This window comes from Equus quagga, chromosome 5 (genome assembly GCF_021613505.1).
Source record: "Equus quagga isolate Etosha38 chromosome 5, UCLA_HA_Equagga_1.0, whole genome shotgun sequence".
NCBI classification, from domain to species: domain Eukaryota; kingdom Metazoa; phylum Chordata; class Mammalia; order Perissodactyla; family Equidae; genus Equus; species Equus quagga.
Window position 1 is genome coordinate 86,292,500 of NC_060271.1, and position 22,732 is coordinate 86,315,231.

Genomic DNA, 22,732 nt, shown 5'->3' on the forward strand with positions numbered 1-22,732 from the left:
TGTGTTGTTTTAAACAATAAGTGTGCATTACTATCATAATTTTAAAACCCAAGAAGAAACAAAAAACCAGATAGAATGACTAATGGATTTAAAAGTTTCTCTCCGTTTTTTTTTACACCTGTAGGTTCTATAGCTTATTTTAAAAATGAGGACATGATAGTGTTTTTAACACACCGCTTTGTGCTTTTACATTTTGCTTTTACCATTTAATTGCTTAGTGTTATTTGTTAAATCTAAAATTTCATAAGTGAAAGTATTACCTTTTAGCGTTTATTGAATACTTGCAATGGGTGCTTATTATCAAATAAATATGTCCTGAATATTTGCACTTAATATTTAGGTTGAAAAGGCGTTCTAGATTTCTGAGCTGATCTAGATCTTTATATGCTATGAGATAACACTTGAGATATAATATAGAGAAGATCTAGATACATTTAAAATAATAATTTAATAGTAACATTTGAAGGTAAATGTCAGTAAGGGAGCTTGGACTATTATTTGATAACTGCTGTTTGAATAAAATTAAAGGATAAAATTTTCAGTATTATAGGCAATTAGTTATGCAATATCCACTAATAATGCTCAGTGCTTTTTGTCTTCAACTCGTTGTACAAAATTAATTAATCTTTTCAACACTCTTACAAATATAGGTCAATATCATTATCCCTATTTTTGCAGGTGGGGAGATTGAGGCAGAGAGGTTAAATGATGCGGGGCAAATTTGTCACCGTAAGATTAGGATTAAGGCGTTTTTGACTCAGCCCAGCATTCAGAGCAACAGAACCACACCTTCTTTAGAATACTTAATCTCTGTGTTCTTGATAAAACATTACATCTCATTAAACCATACTGATGTCATCTCTACATTAAAATTCCGAAACATTTGATCACTATATAACCACTTAAAAAACCACATACACCATTTTCTCTTCCATGGCTTTCTGACACTACGTTGTAATCTGTCCTTTTCATTGTCTCCTTGTTGGAGAATTACCAAAATATCTCTCCTTGACTTTGTTTTTCTTCTGGGATCTTATTCGATGGCTTTAATTTTCCTTTCTATTTAGAAAATTCCAAAATAGGTTTTATATAGTACAGGCCCCTCTTCTGTATTTCTAGCTACCAGCTAGACATTTCTACTCATATCTACTCTTATACCTTAAACTCCCACTAAAGTGTCTAAAATTCAATTTATTGACATTAGCAAAACTTGTTCCTCTTCTAGACTAACCTGTTTCTATGTATGTTTCAATCCAAGTCCTGCCCTTGAAACTAGGATAAACCAGGTGGGAACAGGTCTGCATAAGGGGTTCCTCGGAACCAGGTGTGGCCAAGAAAAATGATATTTGTGAGTCCTTTGCCAGGGTGAAGAAGATGAATCACAGTCTAGGGAAGAGGAAGAGCCAGAGTTACAAACTGAGAGGCAAGGCTAAAGTTTAACAGCAGACCTAGGAGCCAGGTCAGTGACTAGGAAAATTGAGGTGTGTGGATTGAGTAGTTAAGGCAGTCCTTGTAAATAGAAATGCACTGGTAGTCTTCTACCTAACACATGACGATCAAGGCATATCTGCTCAGTGGAGGCACATTCAAGGCAAGGGCCACTGTCTGTTCAGTAACCAGATCCCCATCCCTTGGTGATTCCTCCATATTCTTCTTTTTCCTCACTTCCATAATCCATCAGTCACCATGTACTGTTGATTCTCTCTTCAAAAGATCACTTGAATCTGTTTTATTATTTACATTCCAACTGCCACCATCTCAGTTCAAGTCCTTTTTAGTGAATATTGATGTGATCTGTTACTTTATTACCTTCTAACAGGTCACTTGTATCAAATTTTTTTCACTTATCTGATATTCCCACCCACGCAGTTAATCTTCCAACAATGATTCTAATCTGTTGATTACCCTTTCTAAAAATACTTTACCAGGTCAGAAACTTTTCATTATTCCTCATTAGCTACCTAGCAGATATAAAGTCCTAATTTGAAGACTTTGCATTCAAAGACTTCCTGAGTGTGGCCCTGATCTCTCTCTTCTATTTGTGCACCAAACCAATTGCTTATTTCTCAAATAAGCCTTGCATCTTTCTAAATTATGCTTTTGTATATTGTTCTCTCCTTTTATCTCTCTCCCTCTATCAAAATCTAACAATCCTCCAATTCTTTCTAATTCCTAAGACCATTTCTTTATTATCAAGTAGAACATCTACTGAGCACCCATAGCGCTTTGTTTGTATCACTAAATTAGCACTTGCTGCAAACTTCCTATTACTTTTTGTGTTTATTTTATCTGCTACACTGAATTATAGCTATTTGTTTGTAGAGACCGTGCTTTATAAATCTTTGTGTCTGTGACTCACAGTAAAATGTCATACACCTGAGGTATTCAAAATATTTGTGATATTTAATTAATATTTACATATCACAGGACTCGCTGAGGTACAAATGACCCAGTGTTCCAGATACTCGGTCTATTTTTACAGTAGATTCAGTCCAAGCTTGAGGTCTTTTTGAGACTCCTCTGCCCTTTTACATGAACTTTATCATTGCTTAATTATTTGAATTAGTGTCGAATATTTAAAAAATCTTTATTTTTGATAACATGACTGATTAAATATGTTCATGCATATGCTTAGCAGGTATTAATATAATTCTATGTTGATGGCATTAGACAAGAGATTGTGGAGCAATACACTGTATTTTATGTAATTTGAAAATTACCTAATGATAACTAGAACATCTAATACAACTAACCAGTGGTTTATCTTAAATTTGTGCTATTTAGTTGTCTTTATGTTTGTACATTTTGAATTGATGAATAGCTATTCCTCAGAAAGTCTATTGATAATAAATAGCAAGGATATGTTCTAAGTTTATGCCTAAGAAAGATTCCCTTAGACTCTTTGAGGTATTTTGCTAATACACATTCATTTTAAATGTCTTGTTGGCGCCATATCATTTTTCTTTTTTAAACTACGGCAATGTCTTCTCTTTGTTAATTCTTTCGCATCATGTTTTACATTAGGGTTTTTTTGCCCTCAAATTTCCTGTCCTTTCTGAAGGCAGTCAAAATTGCTGACTTCATAAACCAGGGAAGACAAGTATTTTGCAGAATTATTTAGTGGCAAGTAACCTTTACCTCTAAAACGTAGTTTTTAGTTTTCAAAAAAAGATTATACAAGTATAAGAAGTCACAGCATCTTAGTTCGGATGTTTCTATTTCGCAAGTTACTTTCTTAAAATTTAGCCTGTATGGTAACATTTATTTTTAAGGCAACTAAATATTAATTTATTATAATGTAACCTGTTTTGGAGAAAAGACTTTAAACTTTTTGAGGATGTAAATAGAAAGTAAGAAGCTTCTCTAGGGTCCTTTCATCTCTCTGTCCTCAAAATTTCAGCTATCATAAATTCCTCTCCTATAAGAGAACAACCATCTAGTTTTAGGTCAACGTCAATTTAAATTGTGCTTCTTATTCTCTCATGGAGACTGGAAGTTTGGATTCAGAATGGCCTTCTGAGACATCTGAGACTGTAGTCAACTACCTTATAAAATTAAACAGAAACTTGTAAAAGTTAGGATTTTTTAAAATAAATGAAAATTAAATTAAGGGCAATTTTGTTGTTTAGGTTTTTCCTTCTGCTATTCTTTTCATTTGGATAATTCTTTGCTATATTTTTTATTCATTCATTTTCCCCCTATATAGCTACTTTTGCTATAGTTCTAGGTCGTGTGCATTGGGTTTTATCCCCGGAGAGATGCACAAGGGCACTGAGTGGGGCAGCATTTCTCAGTTTACTTTGTTAGGCACTCCCTATTTCACTGCCTTTTTAATCCCTGCCCACAACCCACTCCCAAAATGCAGAATGCAGCATTTTTCTAGAATTTTTTTCCTCTCTCCTTCAAAACAACTATTTATGCACTAATACAATATTTGAATAAAACAAGCCCAGTCTTGACTACTTCCTCCAGGCAGATTTTTCAAATGAGGAAATTACCAGCATTCTTTTTGACTAGTGGCATTCTTGAGTAAGGTGCAAGATGTTTAAAGGTCTGCATCTTGCAAAAACCTACACAGTGGAAAGATGGCAAGACATCTTAAGGACTAAAGAGGATATTGATTTGGTCCCCTCCCACCATGCCCACCTAGTTATTATTATAGATTTTTAAAAGTTTGTTTTATTTACTCCATTAATTCTCTTTAGTTTTATATGGTCTCACTAGCAGATATTTGAAGTTCAGGGGAAAAGAAGGATGAATAACCTACATTTGGCTATGTTTTGCCCCCCTGCTAATGCATGACCCCTGCAGAGCCTCCTCCTCAATTACGCATATTTTAGGGAGTCCACAGGAATTGTCACGTGTTCATAAACAAGTCTGATCATTTACTAACAAACATTGGCCATTTTCTTCTCACTTGCCTCAACTACTACTTGCTTGGCCTTCTCCATCAACTGATTATTGCTGCCGTTTCTCCAGGTGGTATAGATTACTCGTTGGCCACCATGTCTCCTTTTGCCTCCTTTTGTCTTAATACCACCCCTCTCAGTGCATACATTAATCCAAAGGGCTACCAGTCCTGCTTACTTTCTGCTGGGCACCACCACCTATGGCTACTTCACTACCCTTATACCAAATGTTCCCTGTGGGGCCACAAAGGGGTCCTTTATAAAGTAGAATCTCTCTCTCTACCTTTTGTCCTGTACCTTTTAGTGGGAAACTAGAACAGTATTGTTTGTATATCAGAGCATTTTGAGCAATAGCTTGTACATTTTTCTTAGTCCTCTCACCCCACATTGGAACAGACATTAACCCTTGGGTGCTGAGCTGAACGACGAGTCTAGGTCATAGACTACACTGTACCATTCTCACGATTTCCCCTTATGTCCAAATGCAAAGGATCAAAGGCTTTGCACTTGACATTTGAAGCTCTCCACAGACCTCATTTTGCTTATTTTCCCCCAAACTCCATAATTTCTGAGTAGTTTTAGGACTTTCAAACTTAGTAAAGATATGGGCAGTAAACCTATTGGTTTTCACATTAAAAGCATTCCTGTTTCTTAGAAATAGCCAATGTGGGTTACAAAGAAAACTATACTCTCCATTTCTGTCATCAGGGGAAAGTTTTGACAAATTCTTCATTAGTGAATTGACTTAAACTGAAAAATAGAATTTGAAGTGCAGTCTTCCTTTGATACGTAAGTAAAGTGGCGTTCTTTTGGTTTCAGCTATAAAATGTTATCTATTTAATTTGCACGATAAAACATTTTTATGCAGCTACTAACAGCTAAACTTCAGCCTTGTCTTTGCCCAAATTGTCATAAATTTTAATTATTGGTATTTGAATAAACACCAAATTGAGGAATGTGAGTTTTTATTTTCTAGTATAGTCAAGAAGTTGTTACTTTTGACTCTCAATATCAGAGGAAGTATGCACCTGTTTCATCAGATCTTTTCTTGCCTATTCCCAGTGAAATATTAATCCATTTGCATGTCCTAATTCAAATACTTCCTCTTGTATAGTAACTTCTCCACATACAAATGTTTTTCCTTCATAAAACCCCTATTGTACTTAGTACTTATTCATTTCACCTTGTGAAATTACTATATAAGTTGAGATCATATTTAATACTTCTGTTTTTTCTTATAAATTTGCATGGTGCTAGACATATTGAGTATAGTAGCAGCAGCAACAACAATGGCAACAATAAGGTAATTGAATAAAGGCACCCTCAAAACAGTCCTGAGGTAGGTACTTTATTATACCCATTTTTTAGCTGGGGGACCTTAAGAGAAGTTAAGTAATTTGTCCAAGTTAGCCAGCAAGCCGAGAAGTTAGGATAAGAAACCAGGCGGTTAGAGTCTAGAATCCACACATTAAGCTCAATAAATGCAAAATAAATGTTTATTTAATTTAACTGATACTTTAAACAAACATTCCAGACCTCACCCATCCAAATGAGAAGGGTGCAGTTTACATATTCTAATGCAGTAAGTATTTTCGTTTTAAATAAAGTATAACTGTAAAGTAATAATTCAGAAGTAAGCCTCATAAAACTATCTGAAAGCAAATTCCAAAGAACATGGCTTTGCAAATATTTTGAGTAATGGCAGCCTCACTAGAGTCACTCCCAAGCTGACAACTCTATAATAATACTCAATTGAACTGAAAAATTTGTAATTAGCTTAATATCCCTTTTTCTCTGCTGCCTTCCAGTAAGGATCTGTGGCCTCTTTCAGTAGTAGTGTAGTCCACTAGCTCTTCTACCCCAGACAGTATACAGTGGCAGCCAGCTTCTGGTTAGAGCAGGGCAGATCTGGGAATTGAAGTATCCTTTGTTTCGTCTCCTACCTTGTAAGGCACTTTAGTACAAGGAAGAGAGTGAATTCAGATTAATCCAAAGTTTACTGTTATAACCTGTTTTCCTGCTCCCCTTTTCAACTTATTTTTCTATCACTTTCCACCACACATTGTGATCTACCTCCATCCCTGGGACATGCCATCCTTTTACTCAAACTACTGCATAGTCTCTCTCTGACACCTCTGTATAGCCCTGTACAGTGGAGTGCTAGTGTTGCGAGTACAGACTCTGTAGCCAGTCGGCTTAGATTCAAAACCTGCCTCTATTACCTGCTAACTGTCTGATCTCTCTGTGCCTCAGTTTCCTCATTATAGGAGTAATGTTACTTCGAAGAGTAGCTATGAGGATTAAATAAATTAATGCATATAAAATATTTAGAACAATGCTTGTCACAATGTAGTACGTAGCATTATCTGCTGTTATCACCATTATTATTTTCATCATTATCATTCAACTAGTGAAATCCTCTGCTTCTTTGAGGTCCTGCTAACATTTCACAACTTCTCTGTAGCTTTCTCAGAGCCTCGCTGTTTGAGGTAGGCGTGGGCCCTTCTTTTATGCTGCCACATTGCCATTTCAATAATTATCACACTGTGTCTTGTTAGTTGAACATGCATCTGTTTCTTGATTGTAAGTGCATTGAGGTCAAATGTAAAAGTGAAGGAAGAACCAAAGAAGTTTGTACTAAGTCTAAAAATATTTTGGATTATCACCTATGTGAATATTAAGGGAAATATTTTTAGTCACTCCTGATGTTAAAGAAACTGAGGGCTTTTTCCTCCATCTAAAATATGTCTTAAAATATCTTTCAAACTTCTTTTGTTGTTCAGAAGTTTATTGGAAAGAACAATTCTTTTATGATCTCTATAAAGAAAATGTGGATAGTTTACTGTATATATTTCTAATATATAGTAAAGTATACATATAGTACTTTATATATTTCCAAGCAAACATTTGAAAGTTATATGAATTCGTGTCAATATTTGTAAAATGTTGACTTTTTTTCTGATTCAGATTGGTCTTCTCCCAATCAGTTCAAATTGATGAGGTTCTACTTGATAAAAATAATATCAGTAATATTCATCTCTAGCCGCTGCTATTAAAACTTAGAGGAAATACAGGATGTACATTTTTGTTATCTTGTTTTTTTTTTTTAAATGCAGTGAAGAGTAGAATATCTGGATCTGTCATAGCATGCAGATTAACAAACTAATGTGAATGCTAATGTGGTTTCACACAGTTTACTTCTAAGTAAATGGGCTTCTTATAATAGTAATTATATACCATTTACCTTGCAAATTTTACTTTAATTAGCCTGTTTGTATGTGGGAGATTGTAGATATTTGCTTAGTATAGTAAAAATACACCACAAAATGTGTTTGTACTTAATAATTACCTAACAGATGTTTCCTTTCCTTAAAAATATTTTTTAAAATGCTTAACTACTAAATAATTCTAAATATACTCAGAGCCTTAAAAACTAAACATATGTTATTGAAAACCCAAATATATATTTTCTTCTTACCACATTTCTCAATGTGATGACATACTAAATCTAGGAAAAGAAGTATATTTTTCCTTTTTTCTAGAGTTTACTTCTGGATGGTTAACCAAGGCTACATTAAAGTGTGTTTATTCTAATGAACCATATCTCAAATCTCAGTAGTGGCAAATGATTATTTCTATTATTTCTAAGGGATCTTGGTTTTATTGACAATAGAGGATAATTAATTGGCACTTCTTTTTAATTATTTTTTAAACAGGACAGAGAATTTTTTCTGCCATCAGATGTCTTTCTGCTTGACTGAACTGCACCTGTGGTCTTTGAAGAATACCTTACACATTGGGGGTAAATGAGCTCTGTATTAATTTCAATACTTTTAAAATATAAGTTACAACATTATAAATAAGTACTAGCAAAGGTTAGAGCCTAGATTCTCCATCTGGAGTTGCATTATTTTCTTTATACTTAATGAAAAATTGACTAATGAAAAATAATTCCTTTTAGCTACTCCAATTAACTTACTTTTTTCACCTTGAGTTAGAGTTTCTGTTGTGAACTTTAATTTTTTTGGCATAATATTTGTTTCCTCTTCGGATACATCCATGTTCAGTTTTTTCCTGGGATTGTTTATAATAACTGATTTATATTTATAAATATTTGCAGGCTAGCTAATGGTAAAGGCATTTCTGTTTGATATTAAAATGATATTTCAAATATACAGCTAAGATATGCAATTATATTCATGTTCTTTGCATTTCACATTTTTGGAGGAGGGGAGTAATGTAAGTGTGTTTTAACAATGCTTATTACTATTATGGGACAAAGCATATCATTAGGAAACATCTTTTAAAAAATCTTTTCCTTTTTGATTATCCAAAGCAGCTCTTGTATTTAGGAGACAGTTTTATTTATATGTCTTTAGCCTCATTACTGAGAAAATAGTTTACCTTGCAAAGTATTGTTTCTTTGTATCAAATATATAATTACAGATGAATGTCATTATAATTTCATTAAATTTACCTTGCTTAAAATGTGTAAGGATAGAACTTCCAGGTAAACAAGGTGGATTTAACACACACTTTCTTCCTCCCCAAATTCTTTAAAATGAGAGTAAATGAATTAAAGAGGACGTAAACCCACAGGACTAGGAGAATAGGAGAGGAGACAATTGCAGCTGGACAATTTTTGGAAGATGGAGAGGATGCAGGAATTAGCAAAGCTTAAAAATATCAGTATCAAATGTCTACACAGGAGAATTCCAATGACGGCCAATTTGTGTCTCAAAACTCTAGAAAGATAAAGAAATTTGAGAATCCAGATATTGCAGAAATGGGGATGAGGCATGAGAGTGATAACAAAGGGACTTGAAAGCCTGCTTAAGTACTGAGACACCTCTCATACTGTGGAAATATTTAATTAGGGAGAGTCTAAACTTGGACATCAGCCTCAGTGGAAGAAGACAGGAGAGAAGTGCTGAACTGAAAGCAGATGGATTGAAGGCCTAACTGATGGGTTAGGTCCTCCTAATCCCACTTGGTTCTGAGAATGTTGCAGCCAGTTGTACACTTTCCAAGAAAGAAGAAGCTTGAAGGAGTTCTCTCTGAGTAACAGCAGGGCCCCAGAGAGACCTATCTACTTTGACGTTTGAGGGAATCCTCCAGTGAAACAGCCTTGTCCCTGGCTAATCAGTGAAGCCCACCAGCTGGCAAGCTCTATTCATGTACACAGAGCTGCTTCTAATCAGCTTTCTAGTGCTTACTTTTAAATATGAACGACAAGAAGCAAAATACAGAAGCTTCAGGAAACACTGGAAAATTATACTAATCTTTTGGAAATTAAAAATATGTAGCAGAAAAAAAATTTTAAATCAAAAGAGTAAAAGAAATTCTCTCCAAAAATAGAAAAAACAGAGAAAGTGAGCTTATTTCATTGCTGGCCAAAGTATAAATTGGACCAACCACTTTAGGAAACAATTTCTTATTATCTAGTGTAGTTGAAGATGTATGTCACCTATTGACCAATAATTTGATTCTTAGGTCTATACCCTAATGAAATCCCTGACACTAGTGCACGAGGAGACATGTACCAAAATGTTCATAATAGTACCATTCATATTTCAGAAAACTAGAAATGACCCAAATGTCAATCAGCAGGAGAATGGATAAATTTATACAACAGAGAAAGAAAATGAATTACAGCTGCATGCAACAGCATAGATGTATGTCAGGAATGTAATATTGGGCAAAAAATAAAAAAGTAAGTTGCAGAAGAGTACATACAGTATGATTGCATTTAGAAGTTCAAAAACAGCAGGGAAAATTAAATAATGTATTGTTTCAGGAGACAAATATATGTGTTAATACTATAAGGAAAATTAAGATTATATGCACAAAATTTTGTATAGCTCTGAGGGGGGAAGGAGTAGAATGGAAATAGGAAAGGGCACATGAGAATCTTAAAAGGAATTTTTCTTTCTTAGATTTGCTGTTTTTTGTATGTTTTAAATCTTTACATATATTCTTTTATATTTTATTTTTTAAGCTTACATATAACCATTTGTATTCATTCAGTAATTAAAACAACTTAAATAAATATTGCAACAGTATTTTTAGTATAATACTATTATTTAGTAATAAATATACATACAGAAAAAAACTCTAAGGACAGACAATAAAATGTTATTAGTAGCTGTCTCTGAAAAATGAAAATATGGGACATTTAGCTTTTTTGCTTTTCTTATTTTCCAAATTTTATGCAATGAACTTGTATTATTTTTAGAATCAAGAAAACATAGGGCCGGCCTGATGGCGCAGCAGTTAAGTTTGCACATTCTGCTTCTTGGCACCCAGGGTTTGCCGGTTTGGATCCCGGGTGCGGACATGGCACCGCTTGGCATGCCATGCTGTGGTAGGCATCCCACGTATAAAGTAGAGGAAGATGGGCACGGATGTTAGCTCAGGGCCAGTCTTCCTCAGCAGAAAAGAGGAGGTCTGGCAGTAGTTAGCTCAGGGCTAATCTTCCTCAAAAAAAAAAAAAAAAAAAAAAAAAGAGAACATAATTATGTTGAAATATACATACATATAGAAAAAAATGAAATGAATGCTGTGACAAAAGACAATGATAATAAATAGGAAAGATAAGAATATTAGAGTCTCAACCTAGGAACTCTATATTCAACTAATAATAATTTCAGGAAAAGCAGCAAAGAGGAGGGGAGGAATTATCAAAGAAATAGTACTAGAACTAAGAAAGTGAGTCTGTAGATTGAAAGGACCCACAAGTGCCCTACACAATGAATGAAAGACCTGTATCAAGGCACATCATTGTGTAATTTCAGAACACTGAGGATAAAGAAAAAAATCCAGAGACCTTATAGCAAAAAAGAAAAAACAGGTAACATACAAAGGGTTGGAATTCAGATTGTCCCTGGCCATTTTAACACCAGTAGTGGAAGCCATGAGACAATGGAACAATGTCTTCAAAATTCAGAGGAAAATTATTTCCAACTTAGTATTCTCTTCCTAGCCAGTTAGTCAATCAATTGCAAGAAGAAAATACATTTTCTGCTATGTAAATTCTCACCGAATTTACCATCCTTTTCTCAGTAAGCTACCAGAGCATTATGTGTCCTGCCAAACAAGAGAATTAAACTAAGACAGGAAGACACCCCTGTCCAGTCAGGAGAAGACAGAGAGCATTCACAGAACAGTGTCTGTGCATCAGACCTAGAAGTTAGCTAATCCAGACTGGATCAGGATGATGAGGCCCCAAGAGGGATATTGCCAATAAGAACATTATACTAATTGGTCACCTGATACTGGAGATTAATGGTGTTAACTTTTTTTCTTTAAGCAAATAAAAAGCAAGGCAATTTTTAACTTTGCGGAAGTTAGGTAAGAAATGAAATGCAATCACAGTGTCCCCCATGGTTCGGTTGTGAATAATACTTATATATTCATAACTTTGTAAGTGCACTGACTTAACCAAAAATTGTGCTCTAGGGGCTGGCCCAGTGGTGTAGTGCTTAAGTTTGTGTACTCTGCTTCGGCGGCCCAGGGTTTGCAGGTTCGGATCCCAGGTGTGGACCTCTGCACTGCTCATCAAGCCATTCTGTGGCAGCATCCCATATACAGAGTAGAGGAAGGTTGGCATGGATGTTAGCTCAGGGACCATCTTCCTCAAGCAAAAAGAGGAAGACTGGCAACAGATGTTAGCTCAGGGCCAATCTTCCTCACACACACACAGGAAAAAATTGTGCTCTAATTATGTTGGGAGGATGGTGAAGAAGTGTCTGGAGATGGGGAGGGGCAAACTGCAGTAAAAGATAACTGAATTCTCAATTTCTGTGGTGGATAGACAATAGATAATATCTAAAACTGAAGATCAAGAAGTAATAGGATTAGCATATTTATACATATGGAGGTATATACAAGAAACAGCTAAGGATTGAGATTAGTTATCTCCAGGGACACTTACTGAGGGCTGGAAGATATACAGTGTCGCAATGTTGCTTATGTTGAAAGTCTTTTAGCAGTACCTGAATTTTAGAGCCCTGCACATGTTTGAATTAGATATTTAAAAAAGTAAGATTGAAAGCCAAAAGTAACCAAAAATACTTCTTTGTGTGCCCCAAATTGGTAATATCATAATTAGTGATATTTTCTAGAAAACTCAAAATAGTGTCAATGCAAATATTATTTAAAAAGAAGTGTGAAGATACATTCAATCACCTACAGATAGATATAGTTTTCTTAAAGAAGGAAAAGTGGGATTTGAAGCAATTAAGGTCCTTATTTGTGTTACATTTTTTTTTTTTTAATCGCAGACCAATAACCAGCACAATCCTTTTTTTTTTTTTTAAGATTGGCTGGCACCTGAGCTAACTGTTGCCAATCTTTTTGTTTTGTTTTGTTTGTTTGTCTGTTTTTCCTGCTTTGTTTCCCCAAATCCCCCTGGTACATAGTTGTATATCTTAGTTGCAGCATGTGGGATGCCACCTCAACGTGGCCTGACAAGCATTGCTATGTCCGCGCCCAGGATCTGAACCGGCGAAACCCTGGGCCGCCAAAGCGGAGCACGTGAACTTAACCACTTGGCCACGGGGCCGGCCCCTGTGTTACATTTTATGTTTCCGTTTCTTGCACTAAAAATACAACAGTGATTAGTCTATATACATGTCTGAAAATTTAAATCTTAATGAAAATGTGCTGTTAGCTTTTTTTTTTTTTTTGCTGGGGACGATTTACCCTGACCTAACATCTGTTGCCAATCTTCCTCTTTTTTTTATCTTTCTGCTTTTTCTCCCAAATCCCCCCAGTATATAGTTGTATATTTTAGTTGTGGCACGTGGGACACCACCTCAACGTGGCCTGATGAGCGGTGCCATGTCCGTGCCCAGGATCCGAACCAGCGAAACCCTGGGCCGCTGTATCAGAATGCATGAACTTAACCACTTGGCAACGGGGCCGACCCTGAGAATTTTTTTTTCTTGAATGATTTGAGAGTAAGTTGCAGACCCGATGCCTCCATCTTCAAAAACGTTAGTATGTATTTCCTATAGAAAGGATATTGTCCCACATTATTACTGTATAACAATAAAAATAAGGAGATTAACAATGATAAGAATACTACCATCTAATACTCAGAGTTTCACCAATTGTCCCATGAATGTCCTTTTTTAGCAAACAGATCTTGTTCAGAACCCATGTTGCATCTATTCATCGTCTCTTTGGTCTCTTTCATTCTGGAACAAATCCTTCATCCTTTTAATTTTAGGTTTTTTTTTTTTTTTTAAACTTTTGTGACCTTAACACTTTTGAAGGTTTTATGCCAGTTATTTTGCAGATGTCCCTACATTTGAATATTTTGAAGTTTCCTCACAATTAGGTTCAGAGTATGCACTTTTGGTGGGAAAATCACAGAAGTGATGCTGTATTCTCAATGCATCCTATCAGTTGGTACACAGTTTCCATTTGTGCCTTTACTGGTGATGTTCATTATCACTTGAGGTGGTGTCTGCTAGGTTTCTCCGTTGCAAAATTGCTTTCTTCTTTGGAAGTAATTAGTATTTTATGGGGAGCTACCTTGAAATTATGTAAATATCCTGTTCCCCATTAAACTTTAAATGTATTTATTATTTATTTTGTCCCTCTGGACTCAGGTTTCCTATTTTATTCAGTGATTTTAATCCATTACTATCATTATTAATTTTGGTGTTTAAATTATCCCTGATGTGGCCAGTGGGACCCCTTTCAAGCTAGCTTCTGTGTCTTTGTGATGTGTCCCCGTCAGTATTTGAGCATTTCCATTCTTTCTGGCACAAAAGATCTCCAGGCTCTGATTATATTTTCCCTTCCCTACCCCTGGAATCAGCCGCTTCTCTAAAGACCTTGGCTCCTTTTAGAGGAGAATGGTATCCAGAACCCAAGGTCTGCTTTAGGTGTACTCATTGCTATTGGAGTATCATTGCTCCCAGGCCTTCTCAGTGGGCAGAGCTTAGGGAATGTATGTATATATCCACATTCATTTCTGTATCTATCTCTGTATGTTGAAAACCATGAGTTCACAGTGGTACTTCCAATTCCAGGGTTCATTCTAATTTTCTCCCTTTCTATATTTGTACTTGTGTTCTCAGACAGTGGGAAAGCTGGGGCTCTCCTATCTTTAATTTATTTACTTACTTAATCGATCACCCTGTATACAATCAGTCTCCTGTCTCTGTGGTCACTCCCTCCCCTGTGTGGATGCCTTTCTCACCCCATGTAGTTTGTAACACACCATGTTAGGCTGCCTCCATATGTGGATGTCCCCCTCACCTTGTTCAACCTCTGACACCCCACACCAGGTCATTGCTCCATGTGAATGTCCTTCTCACCCTGCTAGGGTTCTGACACAGCACTTCAGGCCAACTGTCTGCGTGGACCCCTTCCTTATTCAGTTTAGGGTCTGACACCCATGTGGGGTAGGTCTGTTTATTTGGATGCCCTTCTCATCCTCATTGGGTTTTGACAGCCCCACTCTGGGCCAGATGCAGTAAGTCAGACTTGTGCACAGAATTTAAGCCCCTTATGATCTTCATAGTTCTATTCTAGGGTTGTGAATATTTGGTTGCATGGAATGATGGAATATTATAATAGAAAGTATTGCCTGGGTACATAATGCCTATGGTTCTTGGATTCAAGAAAAACCTTTTTATTGAAGGATAACATATGTATTGAAAAGTATAAAGATTATAAGGGTATGTTTTGAACTACCAAAAAGTGAACACACCATATAATCATCACCCAAGTCAAGAAATAAAATGTCAGTACCCTAGGAGCCCTACTCATAACCTTTCTTAATCACTCCTTATCAAATATTTTCAACCTAACCAATAGAAATAAACTGCATTCTTTAAAATTATATGTCCAAATTAATGGCATAATGAATAAAATAGAGCTTCAATAAATACACAGTTGACTATTTTTAAAAAATAGGTTTGAAAAAATTACAGCTGTAATACTTTTTTTTAGTTTCATCGTTCAGTTTGACAAAGTTTGGAGTGGTAAGTCACTAGGGGGCAGCCTGTACTGCTTCCACTTCTTTAGAAACAGTTGTATCCTTTTGTTAGTAGCTAGAATTATTTTGCATGGAAAGAAACAAATGTACTTTAAAGAAAGAAAGATTTCCCTATTCACAGATAGGGAGAAAATGGACACAATTATTTTGTTCTCCTGTAATTAAGTTGCAAGAACAGATTCCTTGGTTAAATCACTCTCAACATGTAGGAATCCTGGCTTTGTTTTTATAGCTCCAGCAGAGCATCAGAATTTGAATTGGTTTGGAAACAAGCTTCAGATAATTTATCCATACCTTCCTCTAATTCTGTCTTTCTTTCCTTCACATTTCCCCTAAACACCATACTAGCTAAGCCAGAGGAAAGAAAGCCACAGCTCAGAATCTAACAGTTTGGGCATTTTCTTCCATCCACTGATTTCATTTGGCTTTGCTTAGTGGCAGTTCCTTTTGGTGGCGCCCTGTGAAAAATAGCAGAGGAAGTGTGAAAGAGCAAAGTTGGTCATCCTTGATTTCAGTTCTTTACTACTACTTTCCTCATGCCATTCTAGTTTTTTGTAAATCTTTTCTAATTAGACTGATAAACTGGCCGGTTCCTGCATATCCCTAGAATAAATGAACCTATGTCCAGATACTTTTGAACTATTTTATTTCTAGTAACGTAAAGAAATTGTTTCTGTCCTCCTCCCTGCCCCACCTCCCCACCCCTACTCCCTGCCATATAGTATGGTTGGGCTTCTTATTTTCTAGAGCTTTTCATACTATAATCTGTTATTTTTTCCTTTATATAGATAGAGACATTGGGGTCTATCAGTATTATGACAAGAAAGATCCACCAGGTAAAGTATCTATTCTATTAAATTAATTTTTATAAACCAAATATTCTAGACTATAAAATACTGACAATTAAAAAATCTGTTTTATGAGCTGTAAATAAATTCCAGAATTTCAAGAAAAGTCACTTCAATTCTTTAGAAAAATGCTGAGCTCGACATCTATTCTGTATAAAATAAAGCAATATTGAGAAAATGCTGTAAAAGAACATGAAAATTTTCATTTTACTGCTGATCAGGTTGATCACTGGACAGCCTATTCACATTTATTTATCAGTGTCCCAGTAGAGGGCATTGTTAATGCATGGGTCCCACTGATGCTGGCCTCCCGGATCCTCACCTGATATCTGAAATAGGCATTTCTGAGTGAATGATCAATTTTCTTTATCTGATTAATCCTGTTAATCCCAGAAGTTTCATGATGGGCCAAAAGGTCTTTCTAGCTAGAGTTACTTCCTGTTTTGGTCTCTGTTGAAGTGGGGCTTGTGTGGGCATCCTGTGTGCTTAGCTTAGTGGTTAATAGGCTGACTTCAGGGTTCTGATGACAGACTGAAGCAGCTTCTGTCCTGGGCTCCGTTGCAGTTCCCTTCTCTATCTGATGAGATTGCAAGCTTAGGATCTTGGCTCACCTGTTGTGCTATGGAAGCCTTTTCACTGCAAATTTAAGGAATACCTCTATGAGATGAAAACATCCAAATGATGGCATTTTTTCCAACTGCCTTTTTAAAAGTTTAACATAATTTATTAATCTCAATAACGTGTGTAATAATATATATGTGCATAAAAAATACAAAATATGGTAATAAAAATAATTTCCACTTTTCTTTTCTTCTTTCCATCTCTCCTCTACCACAATATTAGTGACAGACCATGGTAACTTAGAGGAAAAGCAGAAGCTGGCAGAATGTAAGCTTACTTTATAATTTTTTGGAATTACTGTAAAACTGGAATTTAAATATTGCTGAAGATTCAGTCTTAAAAAATATTCTAAGCTTTCTGCACAAATGTTACTCCTTCCAAATTTCCTATAATTATAAATTCCCATTGTTTAGGTACTTAAGCATATGACAAGCATTATATTTGTTAGGCATTTTTAATTTAGACCATTAAAATCTCTATTCAATTTTGGTAAGATGTATGCTTATGTAAACATAAACTTTCTTAATGAACCATATTTATATTATTTAATATATTTAAGTGTACTGTGTTTAAATTCTGATAGCATTTTATTATTCATGCAATGCCTAAATTATTAATATGTTTTGTCCATTTTAAGAAAATAAGATTTGTAATCAGTATTAACATTTTATTCTCTGTAGTCTTTTCTGTTCTCAAATGTATAAATGTCATATATGTAATATGGCTGCAATGTAATATGGTTTTGATGACTTAAAATTAAATATAATTTGTTTTATCTTGAATATAGGTAGAGCTGAAATTCCTACTCTTATTTTAAATGGTGAAGCTGATATTTAATCTTTAAAAATACTGTATTAGTAGCTGCAATGTAGATTTTAAAATTTACACATATGCTCTGCAATCATAAATTATGTTTATAAGATGAAATTAATTTGCTGAAATATATATAGCAATTCTATAAAATTTAAATGTCTGTATATTAAATGTATACATAAACAAAGCACACACACACACATATATACAACTCTTATTTATAATTATTATTTAGGAGAATTTAAAGATGAATTCACTTTTATGATAAAATAAATATCTTTTTATGAATTTAGCATTTTGTTAATTCTTTTAAACAGAACTATTTTTAGTTTGTCTAGGCTAACATTATGACTCTCCTAAACAATTTTATCTTTTAATTAAATGTATTTAAAACAAAACAAAGACTTATCATTATTGAATTGTTGTGTAGATTTTAAAGAAGATCACTTTAAATAAAAAAGAGCACTGTTAGTGCCTAATTGGTTAAAAGTTGGATTTCCTTCAATTTTCTTTTAGTTTTAATATGTGGTGCTTTGATGCTTAATTTTAAATTCATTTTCAGTGTACCACTTTTTGTATTTTATCTCTTTCCTCACTATATTCATTTACTCATAGGAATTTTTAAATCTGAAAAGGCTACTTGCAGAGCTTGGAATTTCTTTTGGGTCGAATGTTTACTTATTTACATGAAAAAGTTAAATCTATGGTAAAGAGTGGGTCATCTATGGTTAAGTACTAGATGCACAGGCCTAGGAAACTTTCTCAGGGATTCTCTAATTCTTGTTGGTTGTCATCATAAAATTATGATCACGGAGATTGTTTTATGGCAAAAATCCTGTTCCTATGACAAAGCCTTTCAAAAGGCTGTCATTTGATGATGGAAATGAAGCCCACTTCCTCTCAATTAAGGAGGTGTTTTATTTTAATCTTCCAAAGACACACTGCTAAGCAGTTTCCTTTTTAAATCGTGTTTAACTAACTAGAGTACGTGTTTTATTTGCCAGCACGAGATTATCCATGGACTCTTAAAAACAGACGCCCAGAAAAACTTCGAGACTCACTCAAGGAGTTGGAGGTATCTTTCCAAAAGTTTAAAAAATGGCAACAAACAAATCTGTTTTAAAACATCTTTCAGCAGCTTTAATTTTCATAAAGGATCAACTCTCATGGTGATGATAGCTTTGCTTTTGTCCAGTGAGGAGTTCTAAAACAGCTGCATCTTTGTGTGGCACGCTGATGTTTTTTTTTTTGTGCTTGCAAATCAGAAGCACTTTAACTGATAACGACAATGTATATAGCCAACTGCACTCTCTCTTTTTCTGTTTCCTTCAGGAGCTGATGCAAAACAGTCAGTGTGTGCTGAGCAAATGGAATAACAAATATGTCTGTCAGGTAAAATGGTTTGACATGCTTTTGCGATGTTTAACCAATGGAGCTGAAAGCTATGCAGTAATTGGTATTCTTGTGTTATGATAGGTAATGAACAGAAACTTTTTAAGAGTGGATATTTCATAGTTTGAATTCTAGTAATTCTAGAACTAACATTGGACAGATTGACACAGGCCACCAGGTACCTCATTAATCAGTATAGTTGTACTGACATACTGTAAACACTAATAAAAATCTTTTCAGATGGTATTGTTTGGATTTGTCCGAATGTTGTATTAGATATTTACTGGCATAGATTTAATCATATTTTTGAATGAAGATAAAACCATAGGACAGAAGTTTTTTAGCATACCACTCTAGTAAGCATCTATGAATACTATCCTTATTCAACAGCAAATCAACAAGCAGACTAGAGTTAGACCTAACATAACAAGACGTTTGCTGTCACTTTTTGAACCCTCTAAGCTGCACTGTTTAATGTGGTAGCCACTAGGCACTTGTGGCTATTTAAAAATAAACTAAACTAATTAAAATTAAGCAAAATTAAAAATTCAGTTCCTCAGTTGCACTACCCACATTTCAAGTGCTCCATAGCCACATGTTGTCATAGGGACAAGATAGATACAGAACATTTCCATCACAGAAAGTTCTATTGGACAACACTATTAGAGTCGAGACAAGGTGAGCTAGATGTTGAATGGGTCTAGATTCAGAACACAATAGGATATAATAATTAGTGTCCACTGATCACAAAATAATGCACAAATGCCTCAGCTTTTTTCATAGGCTTAAAAAATACTATTTGCCTAGAAAAATTTTATTTGCTTGTGATAAAAAGATTAGTCATATTCTATTCATACATATAATTTAAGTTACATCAGTACCACTAATAATTATAACTGTTTTATGGAATTAAGTATCCTGTATCAATGTAAATTCTTACTTGTTAACAATGTGATTTATTTTGGATCTAACTATTCTTGTTTGAAATTTAGACCCATGGCTCTATCCATAAATCTACAACATCAAATCCGTAGTAATTGCAAACATATTTTAATCTACTATTTAAATATAAACTATCATTTTAGTGGATTCTAGTTTTTCCTCATTATTTTGTTTAAACTAGTCTACATTTACTTATGAAGGTAACCATTTAGTTACCTCCTCAACTGGCATAGATTATTACTTTCCAGAGACTGTTTACAAGGCTAAATTAATATTTTTAGAACCATAATACTTCTTAACTTCGACTTAGGATACTATTCAAAAGTATGGGATTATTTAAAAATTCATAATTTTTTTTCATAAAAGTTTTAATCAGGCTTTAAAACCTGAATACAAAATATGCTCCAGAAAGTTTTAAACTTAGTATAACTCAAATTGTACTTCTCAATGCCATTACTCACCTTAAAAGCAGGCTCAAAATTATTTGACTGGAGGGCAAACCTACCACCTAGCCTTACACACCTAGTAAAGGGAGTGTCTCACGGCCTCCACCCTTACCATCACACAGGGTAAGTTGGAACATGTCAGGCATCTTAAAATATGCAGTGGAGCATCCCAATAGGCAATCTGTTTAAGGTAGACTTTATTGCATTTTATTAAGCAAGTTTGTGTGTATGTATGTGGGGTAGAATATGGAGAGGAATGTCCCTCACTATTGAATTAAGTCAACTCAGAAAAGGAATTTTCATGATAGAATATATGCAAAATTACTTTTGTATTTCACAGCAACCTGACAATACTGGTTTCTTAGGCTGTTGTACCAATGAGTAAACTTTTAACATTTTCCAGTGGAACTTATCTTTCTTTGTGTTCAGTCATATTTTGTGCTTTATTTATATGATTGATAAGATATTCCTAAAATAGACCTTTTGTTACCAGCACATTCTTGATGTGATATATTTTAACAAGATAACTTGACCTCCACCTTGCCCACAGGTCCAGGTTAGTCCCCACATTTTTAGGAGCTTTGAGAGACTTCCTGACATTATCCATGTACTTCCTCAGTTTCTAGACAGGACTGTTTGCTGGGTCTTCTAAAAGTACGTGTGTATGTGTATGAATCCTAAATATCTCTAATATTGCAGTAAATTAAAAAGTTGATGCTCAGGCTAAATTCTTAGAAAGATCTCTTTAACCCTTTGTTAGTTGCAAAATAAATAAGCCACTTCCACAAGTTCCACTAGGGTCCCCATTTGTTCATCCATCCAGTGTGGTGGCTCCAAACATAACATGTACTTAAATTTCGATTAGTAAATTTCCTCATATATTTAGCCCTAAAATGGCAGCAGTTGACCACAACATACTATTCTCTAACTCTTGGAAAAGGAGTGAAAAAAGTTTCTCAGATCTTGGTGCTGACATAGTTGAAATCTCAGTCTTTGACTGTGGCCACTCCTCAGCTAATGTAAATCTTTTACCTGCTCACCCGACCCAGGCCAAATGGCAAATTTAGGATTTATGGAATTTATCTGGTTTGTCTTCTTTTTCCTTTTTTCTTTCTTTCTTTTTTTTTTTTTTGCTGAGGAAGATTTGCCCTGAGCTAATATCTGTGCCAGTCTTCCTCTATTTTTTAGAATGTGGGCCACCAGCACAGCATGGCCACTAACAGAGCAGTGTAGGTCTGCACCTGGGAACCAAACCTGGGCTGCCAAAGTGGAGCATGCTGAACATAACCACTAGGCCACCAGGGCTGGCCCCTTGTTTGTCTTCTTTTTAAAGGATCCTTATTTCTTCAAAAGGTCCAATTGTTTAGAAATTAGCTAGGCAACTACAAATACATGAAAGATTTCAAAGGATGCAGTCTGAGCTTCGATTTTTCCCTCTGTTGAACTGAAAACCTCTGAGGTTTTATAGGTATCATTACCAAAGCTTAGTTCATGTTGTTGATCCAATGACCTGTAAATTTTACCATTTTTACCCAAAATAATTCCTTCCACTTGTAAATTCAGAACAGTTTACAAATCAAGACTTACCTACGCATATCTCCTGGATGAACATTGTCTTTTGAAGTTGGTTTTTCAGACTATGCCTATTCCTAGTTTGAAATGCATTAGAAGTGTGAAATGTAATTTAAAGTTTCAGTTTTACTAGCTATCAAATATATTTCTCTTTTTTTTTGGTCTCCTAAAATCATTTCATTATGAGAAGATATTTAATAATTTCCTTCTTTGAATTTCTTAAGGCATTTTACCAACTGTTCTTGGGGGATAATAGTTTCAGCCTTAAGACACTACTAAATTGTACACTTCTGTGGTGGAATTTTTTAATTCCTTAAATTATTGTGCCTTAAGTCACATTCACATTTTCAGATTATTGCATAATTAGTTAAAAGCAATATTATCATTAAGATAGGTATACCTTCACATATGTTGATTTTAGATTAAATTATTTGGATCATATATGTACATTTAACTATAAAAGTATATGAAATAGTAGTCAGCTGTACTCTGTTTCTTTCTATAACAATTCTACATTTCCAGGTACAATTTTACTGTTCCAAGAGAGAGTAGTTTCCTTTTTTTTTTTTTTTTTTTAAAGATTTTATTATTTCCTTTTTCTCCCCAAAGCCCCCCGGTACATAGTTGTATATTCTTCGTTGTGGGTTCTTCTAGTTGTGGCATGTGGGACGCTGC

The 22,732-nt window shown here is 34.8% G+C and overlaps 1 protein-coding gene across 1 annotated transcript in view; it reads left to right on the forward strand.

Moving 5' to 3' along the window:
- The window catches only part of WDPCP (WD repeat containing planar cell polarity effector), a 369,564-nt gene that overhangs the window by 78,733 nt on the left and 268,099 nt on the right, over positions 1 to 22,732 (forward strand). Inside the window, exons 3-7 of the mRNA XM_046661836.1 lie at positions 8,126 to 8,211; positions 16,212 to 16,259; positions 17,115 to 17,159; positions 18,710 to 18,780; positions 19,038 to 19,097. Of these exons, the coding sequence (XP_046517792.1) occupies positions 8,126 to 8,211; positions 16,212 to 16,259; positions 17,115 to 17,159; positions 18,710 to 18,780; positions 19,038 to 19,097 (310 nt within the window). The remainder of the gene's footprint in view (positions 1 to 8,125; positions 8,212 to 16,211; positions 16,260 to 17,114; positions 17,160 to 18,709; positions 18,781 to 19,037; positions 19,098 to 22,732) is intronic.